The sequence below is a fragment of the Solanum tuberosum genome, unplaced genomic scaffold, assembly GCF_000226075.1.
Source record: "Solanum tuberosum cultivar DM 1-3 516 R44 unplaced genomic scaffold, SolTub_3.0 scf00255, whole genome shotgun sequence".
NCBI lineage: Eukaryota > Viridiplantae > Streptophyta > Magnoliopsida > Solanales > Solanaceae > Solanum > Solanum tuberosum.
The window spans coordinates 579,509-587,919 of record NW_006239184.1 but is presented as its reverse complement, the minus strand read 5'-3'; the positions used below and the strand labels follow the sequence as shown (position 1 = coordinate 587,919).

General features: G+C 30.6%; 2 protein-coding genes across 2 annotated transcripts; both read right to left on the bottom strand.

The window, feature by feature from the left end:
* Positions 1 to 67: 67 nt before the first annotated feature.
* On the bottom strand, positions 68 to 1,468 carry LOC102585858 (putative F-box protein At1g67623). The gene is made up of 2 exons (XM_015313674.1): positions 737 to 1,468; positions 68 to 618 (listed from the first exon to the last, which is right to left on the bottom strand). The coding sequence occupies exons 1-2, from the start codon at positions 1,184 to 1,186 to the stop codon at positions 193 to 195; spliced, it is 876 nt and encodes a 291-aa protein (XP_015169160.1). The 5' UTR covers positions 1,187 to 1,468; the 3' UTR covers positions 68 to 192.
* A 3,875-nt stretch (positions 1,469 to 5,343) lies between these two features.
* LOC102593282 (cytochrome P450 71D7-like) lies at positions 5,344 to 7,742 on the bottom strand. The gene is made up of 2 exons (XM_006357868.2): positions 6,849 to 7,742; positions 5,344 to 5,979 (listed from the first exon to the last, which is right to left on the bottom strand). Exons 1-2 carry the CDS (start codon positions 7,740 to 7,742, stop codon positions 5,377 to 5,379), a joined length of 1,497 nt encoding a protein of 498 aa, XP_006357930.1. The 3' UTR covers positions 5,344 to 5,376.
* Between the last annotated feature and the right edge of the window lie 669 nt (positions 7,743 to 8,411).

Genomic DNA, 8,411 nt, shown 5'->3' with positions numbered 1-8,411 from the left:
ATTTGTATTGATGTAGAAAGCTGCATCCAAAAGATATAGTTATTGATTGAGTAATTGAGGTTGATCCAAAGTTTAGTTTCCCAGAGATGGTTTATTTCATTACTAAAACTAAATTATGCACAAAGTTTAGAGTCGCAATATTACAATAGTAGAAAAGTAAGGAAAGGGGGAAAAGGGGATAAAGTCATGTAGCTAATACATGTCAACTTTAGGTAAAACACTGATGATATGATCAATTTCTACATCACAGCTACAAGCATCACAATGAACATCCATATCTTCGTCTTCATCTTCACTGTCATGTGGCCAACCATTCCTGTGAATGCGTTGATGCTGAATTGTGCAACGATTGGGTCTTTGTCCCAACACTAAAGGATTTTTCACCCAAATATGTGTCAAGATTTCAATTAACTGCTTTCGACACTCCCTTGTTATCTTCCTTAGTTGCTTTGTATTTTTCATGTTGCCAATCAACTTTACTCCTTTTTGCCTAAACTCAGCCCCCATAAAGACCATAATTATGCCAATCACATAGAATGCTCCAATGTGACCTCCTTTTGCTGCTCTCTTCAGAAATTCACTTGCAAGTTCTGGCATATCATCTTTAAAGAAATCCATCTGAAAATAGTAAGCACATTTAAGAGTCCATTAGTATCAATCTCAATTCAAAAATCATCATTGAAATTTATCTTTAAATATTTGTCGGACATAAAGTGTACATAAAATTAATTCTTACCACGCCCTTTCTATATAAAGCTTCTGTATTCCCGCATTCTCTGCATAACTCTAAGAATGAAGCGACTTTGTTTATCTTCTCTTGCTTTTCCTTCTCCCACGAAGGTTCTATCGAAAACTCTGCCAACGTTGCATTTTGATAGACGTATCGTTCATTTGCGACTTCATGAAAAACCTTGCAACTAAAATATCGATTGGTTAGAAAAAAACAACAAAAATTGCTCATCGTAGAAAGATTGATAGAATTATGAGATACATAAATAAATATATACCTTAGCTTAGCATTGATATAATTCTGAAAAGAAGTAGAAGCAACCCTTGCAACAATTTCAGTAAGTAACTCATTAGGAAGTGATTCAATGGCAGAAGAAAAATTCTCTTTCATTATGAGTTTGTTATTTCTTGTTCCTCTGATCTTCGTTATTTTTTTTGAATGACGGCTAATCACCATTTTAATTTGCTAATTGGGAACAACAATGAAGGGAGTAATTACTGCAAGCAACTAATGCAATTGAGTTATGTCTAACTTATCTATATTTATAGTTGAGTTTATGTTTCTTTAAGTTTTTCTACTTTGAATGGGATTTGGATTTTTTTTTAAATACTAAACCGAAAAAGGAAAACTTTTAGAAATATTTTTTCTTATAGAGGTGAAAGTAGGAAAAGTGTGTGCGGTACTAGGATTCCTTTTCCGATGTGTAGTTGGATTATTGATTTCTATAAAATATTTTAGAAGGATTGTTTTTAGAAACTTTAAAAAATTAAAATCATTTAATTAAATTAATTATTAAAAGTACAACTTACATAAATCTCATAGTGTAAAGCGTAAATTACATGCTATCCCTACTTTTTTTCTCGTTGCAATAATCCTTAAAATTTATACCTTCTCACTACATAAGTCACCATCCGGATACATTAATTCTAATACAAGAAGATCCTTTTGTTGCGCTAAAAATGGAATAAAATCTGAAAATCTAATTAAATTTCATAAATTACGCTTACGTTTCTTCTTACTCTCAATCATACCGAGGCAAATCCTAACAGAATGAAGAAATTCAAAATTTCTAATTGCTCCCCCTGTTCATCGAAGAAACCTTTCAGATTTAATTCAAAAACTTTTGTCGAAACTTTGGGTAAGCAAAGTGAGTTATGAAGGATACAAAAGTGATGGTATTGTTGTTGGACAAACAATTTCTTTTTGAATCTTCAAGTTCACCGAAGATCTTTTCAATTTTGATTCAAGATTGTCGAAAATTTTGAGATTCAAGATTCTTCTCCCAGTACATTGAAGATCTTTTCAATTTTGATATTCAAAATTCTTCTCCTAGTTCATTGAAGATCCTTTCAATTTTGATTCAAAATTATCGAAAATTTCGAGAAGATACATCATGAATATCTTCGCTAGTCTTGTTACTATCATTGTCAGGAATTTGAAGAAGTTTTTGCGCTTTTTTGAGGGCTCTTAGCCTCTTCTTTCGCACGGCTGCCGCCACCGCCTCTATGGCGCTTTCCTTTTCTATCGACATTGGCTATATACTTGTATACTAAATATCAAATTTGAAAAAGTAGAAGAACACAATATTGATAGAGCAACTGGTTGGATTTATATGAATCAACTTTTATATTTATGTATCATGTCCATAAAATTGTGCATGATACATTACTATTTATAACTTTAACTTCAGGATAATGAGATCTGATAATGAAAGATATGGAATTATATGTATTGTGTAGTCGATTTTTTAATTTGTGATCTCGAGATGAATATATTACTCATGATACATTATTATTTTTAAAATAATTAGTAAAATGCTAAGTAGTGTAATCATACCTTATACATTAAAGTAGTAAAGATTGCCCATAAGGTGTTTGATTTTCATCGATACATTACTATTTGGTTTTAAATCGATACATTAATTGACAAATTGTAACATGTTAGCACAATTCAAAATTCAAAATTCTTCTCCCATTCTTCCAAAAAAACTCTTAATTTTTGAATCAAACTTATCGAAAAATTGTATTGACACAACATGAACTTGTCGATCTTGTCAAGACATTCCGAAATCTGAGAATGTGAGGTGAGGTAGGAACGATACAAAAGTGATGAAATTGTTGTTGGTCAAAATATTGGTTTTGTGAATCTCAAATCAGTCATTGCGGTTGAATTAGAGATCGATGAGTTGATGAAAAATTTGTGAATGAGATACATTATTGAGGTGAAGAAACATGAGTTTAGATTTTCAGTGTATTCGCTATGTATTGATACAACATACAAAAAGACGGAAGAGATACATAGCTCTGATGGATCATTCATACCTTTTATAATGTTATGTAATCGTTTTTTGAATTGTGTTTTCGAGATGGATCGATTTGTCAATACATTACTATTTATGTATCTTGTTTAAATTGATAAGTATTGTATTTATACTAGATACATTAAATAAGTAATTGTTGTCCATAAGATGATAGATTTGAGATCGATACATTACTGTGTGGTAGTTGCTATGTAATTGATACATTTAGTATAAATTCGAATTTAACGTATCATATCTAAAAAATTAGTGCTATGATACATTACTATTTATGTATCTTGTTTAAATTGATAAGTATTGTATTGTTACGGGATACGTTTAACATGTATTTGTTGCCCATAAGTTGTTTGGTTTGAGATCGATACATGAACTACATATTATAGTATTTATGTATCATGCCCGTATAATTTGGCGTAGCTATGTATCATATACAAAAAAAATTATGAATATGATAAACACTGATTTAGTTATAAAATGGTATTGCACATACATAAAACCATTTGATACATAGTCAGTAAAGGATAATGAAATTTGTAATAGTTATGTGTCAAATACATAACTCTGAAGTCGAGATCCTTCTTCGACTTTGACTTCTCCAACTCCAGATTCTTCATGAATAATGAATCTTCATTTTGTTTAAATCTATTTTCAATAAACTCTTGATCGTCAAAAATAAAGATACGACGTGCATTTTCTTGAGTAGATGAAACTAATTGGATAAACCTAATACTAAAAGATGGAATATCATCCATATGTAGCTTATCTTCAATTGTGTAGGACAGCTTTGTCACCTTGTATTTTGTTGCCCCTAAGTACTTGAAATTTCTGAACACTCCATATAAGTTTGTGACATGAAAATGAAAGAGATGAAAAAAAATAAAGGACCAATAAATTGAGTTTATTGTCGTGTTTTCTGTCAAAAAAAAAAGAACTGGAAAGAGCTGGTGATATAGTGGAGAGAACTGGAGAGAGAAAATATTTAAAATTTGAAAAAAGGAGTGATGGAGGTAACTGGTTATATAGTGGAGTGATTATAGGCATGAAAGAGGGGAGAAAATCGTGGAGTTGGAAGATTCAAAGTTACGTATCCGGAAAGAAGAGAATTTGAAAAAAAAAAAGGATTTTTTGTAATTTCTTAAAATGGTAGAGAATAATAGAAAATAGGGTAAAAAAAGATGTGTAGTTTAGGTCATTTTTCTTTATTAAATCAGTAAAACAATGAACCTGAATTGTGGCAACCCACCCAAAGAAACAATGAATTGGGCTTACGTTGGCTCATCCATTTTTTCAATTTTTTTATATTTTTATAGATTTTGAAAGCAAACTTTTTTTTCGAAAGATGGTAGAGTCGTTCAATCTTGAATTAGAATGTGGATAGATGATATGGAATCTTGATTCAAACAAATAAACACTGTATGAAATAGGTATACAAACTAATATCACCTAAATTAAATATCACAATCCATAGATATCAATTTGAATATCAATTTTATACACTAAAACAACTAATAATAAATTTGGTGAGCATTAATTTGCATACTAATTTTCACAGACATTATACTTTTTCCATACACATGATATATATGAAACCACTTTATAAGTCTATTCCATTTATTATATAATCTAAAGTATATCTCCTAAATTGAATATCACAATCCATATATAGATATTAGTTTGGACAATCATTCCGTAAACCAAAACAGATAATAAAAAATAAAATTTGTTGAGCACCAATTTTTATATACATAAACTAAAACATGCTTGTATATAACCTGATATAAAAAAGACCAAGTAAATCAATTGTATATCCATTACATACATACAGTTTCAGACTACAAATAGTTTATATGTGTTCAAAAGGGTTAACATACCATATTGTATATACATTTCACATAATACGTAATAAAATAAATATGTACCGTACATAATGTACAATAAAATAATGATAAGCTACTACTACTAATTAATGAAAAATAGTAAATTGATCCAAAACAATTGATTTTTTCATCAACAATATCCTTCACCACATAATTATTAGCTTAATCATTTCTTAAAACTATTATTTCGAAAAAATAGTTTTAAGAAATGATATTGTTAGTAAGTGGGAAGTTCTAACAATTGAAATTAATTATGTCCATGATTAACACTTAATAGAATAGTATCAATAGCTATTTCAGAACAAACCCGATAACGAGAAGATTTAATAACCTAGATTTTTGTATCAAATGAAAATTCTATCAACTTTTACCATTCTTAAACCAAAACAATGCCTTTTGATAAATAAAATTACAGTTCATATTACATGAATCATAATAAATTAAGGAACAAGTTATCTGGCAACTAAATACAAATCTCTTTGTTTTCCTCCACTTAATCCATATGTTTCCGTCATATCCAAATCTTTTGGCTTCATTCCATATGGTAGTTCCCATTCAAAATGATAGAGTAATTGAGCCAGAGAAAGTTCAACATTAGTTAAACCAAATAGCACTCCTGGACACATTCTTCTTCCGGCACCAAATGGAATAAACTCAAAATGATTTCCCAAAAAGTCAATTGAAGAGTTCTCAAATCTCTCTGGTATAAAACATTCAGGATCATGCCAACTTTCAGGATCTCTCGCAAGTGCCCACGCATTGACCAATATCTTAGTTTTAAGAGGTATGGTATATCCATCTATATTTGTTTGCTCCCTACATTCTCTAGGTCCTAGAAGAGGAGCTGGTGTATGTAACCTTAATGTCTCCTTAATCACTAATTTTAGGTACGTCAATTTTTCCAAATCTTCTTCATTATCATAATTTTTCTTTCCCCTTAAGACTTGTCTCACTTCCTTTTGGGCCTTGGCCATAATAGTTGAATTTTTCATCATTTCTGATAATACCCAAATGGTAATTGTAGATGAAGTTTCACTTCCAGCAATAAAAATATCCTACATCAACATTAAGTAAATAAATAAAGTCAATAAAATTAAAATCGTACACAAGGTAAAAGATGAAATTTGGGTACTAAAATATATTAAGGAAAAATCTTTCAAGGAGTCTCGATAACTTAATGATATTATTTTTACCTATATCCATACTATTAATAAAAAAAATAAAAAAATCAATCTACTTTTATTGAATTAAATAATAATAGAAATAACTTAATAAATCAGATTTTTTTTATAAAAAAAAAGCATGAAAAAGGAAGAAAAGGCTACGGCAACCCTTAAAATAAAGGAGAAACTACGCGGATAAGCAAATATATACTAGTTAATTAGCTAACATAATTATAGTTTGAATTAATTACCACATGTGACCTCTTTTTAGCTATAATTATGTGTGTCTCTCTCTTCTCTTCCTCTCTCTCGCCTCTCTCCTCTCTTATACATATACACATACAAATTATACATATACATGTACAATTATATGACAGATATACAAATACAATTCACCACTTTCCCCTCTTTGCCCTCTCTTGCTCGCCTCTCTCCTCCTCCCAATCTCGCTCGCATGTCGCCTCCCTCTCCCAATCTCACTCGCTAGATATACAGACACATATATACAATTATCTAACAGATATACATATACAATTCGACAGATATACAAATACAATTCACCTCTCTGCCCTCTCCCACTCACCTCTCCCCTCTCTCTCCCAATCTAGCTCACCTCTCTCCTCCCTCTAAATGTAGCTACGAATCGTAATTAACAAACTACAACTATAGAGCCTAATTAAGTTATTTTTAGCGGCTGTTTGCGAAATTTCCTCTAAAATAAAGGGGAGGGAAGAAGATTATGAGATGAGACCCAAACTTACAAGAATCACAGCTTTAATGTGGTCATTTGTGATTGGACATTCAAGTTCAGCGTCCTCCATAACCTTAAGTAAAACATCAACCAGATCTTCACCTCCAAATTGATCACCAATTCCCTTATTTCTATTTGCTTTATTTTCAAGATGCTCCTTTAAGATGTCTTCCATAATTTCATCGACCTTTTTATGGGCATTCATCAATCTAGATTCCGCACCACTCAGTTTGTGAAGTAATTTCCAAGAAGGAAACAAATCAGTCACACAAAATCCTGATGCTAATATCAATATATCCTTCAATAATTTTATAAACTCATCTCGATCTTTGAACATTTTCCCAAATGCTGCACTACAAGTGACAGAATTGGTAAACCAAAAGATTTTTTCTGTCATGTTAATCGGAGAATCCCTCGTAGAACGAATCGATGAAATGAGACTTGAAATCTCATCTTTTCGAATCGTACTAAAGGACTTGACCATCTTTGCACTAAAAAGTTGTACCTTACAAATTTTACGCATTTGTTTGCAGTAATTATCATATGGACTAAATACAATGTCTTTATTATTGTAAAATATGATGGTTGTGGACGTAGATTGTGGCCTATCAGCAAAGGCGAGATCGTGAGTTGTTAGAAGCTCTTTTGCAATAGTAGATGATGATATGATCACAACAGGAATTTCCCCAAGTTGTAAGTACATGAGAGGACCATACCTTTGTGCTAAATTTCTAAGATTAGGATGCAAATGTCCTCTTCCAATCAAGTGATGTAAACTTCCAATAAAAGGAAGTCTCCATGGACCTGGAGGCAACCTTGTTTGTTTTTTATTTTTACTAAGTAGAATGAAAAAGAAGGAGAAGAACAGAAGCAAAGAAACTATGGTAAAAAGGGAAGAGTACATTTTCACTAAGAAACAAATGTTTGTGATGAATGTTGCTTTAACTAATTTTAGCTGCTTTTATAAAGCTTGTCCAATGAGTACTTGATTGATACTCCCTCCGTCCCATTTATATGTCATCCCTTTTTATAAATAGTTGAACCATAATACTTGTCATTTTATAAAATTTATGCATAAATTACCATTTTTTGCCTATTATACCCTTGATAGAATAGTTAATTAATCTTGTCATTTATTAATAAAGTTGACTTAAGAAAACATTAAATAAGGGTAGAAGGGTAAAGTTACATTATTTCTTAATGCAAGTGCAAAGTAAAAAGGTGACATATAAAATGGGACGAAAAGGGAGTAATTTTAAAGAGTTAATAGTTAAAAGTCTCTTTAAACTTGGCACACTTTATTAAATGCACACCTAAATTATGAGAAGTCTTAATTATTATCACAAATCAAATATAGTTTTTGGAATTATTTTAACCCCTAAACTACAAAAGTCTTAGTTATCCTCTCGAACATTGATTTTCGACATAAAATTTACATATTTGAAAATTACATATAAAGTACTATAACTAAGTCACAATAATTGATAATTCAGAATATTTAAAAGATATATAAAAAAAATTATACTTAAAGAAAGATCACTTAGAATTTCGAAGTCCGAAAGATGCCATATAA

What these genes read in the sequence shown, in the direction of transcription:
- LOC102593282 (XM_006357868.2), bottom strand. Translation starts at nt 7,742, where the DNA reads ATGTACTCTTCCCTTTTTACCATAGTTTCTTTGCTTCTGTTCTTCTCC. An exon ending in ACATTAAAGCTGTGATTCTT is followed by an intron (nt 5,980 to 6,848) that starts GTAAGTTTGGGT and finishes ATGTTGATGTAG; the next exon opens with GATATTTTTATTGCTGGAAG.
- LOC102585858 (XM_015313674.1), bottom strand. Translation starts at nt 1,186, where the DNA reads ATGGTGATTAGCCGTCATTCAAAAAAAATAACGAAGATCAGAGGAACA. An exon ending in CTTTATATAGAAAGGGCGTG is followed by an intron (nt 619 to 736) that starts GTAAGAATTAAT and finishes TACTATTTTCAG; the next exon opens with ATGGATTTCTTTAAAGATGA.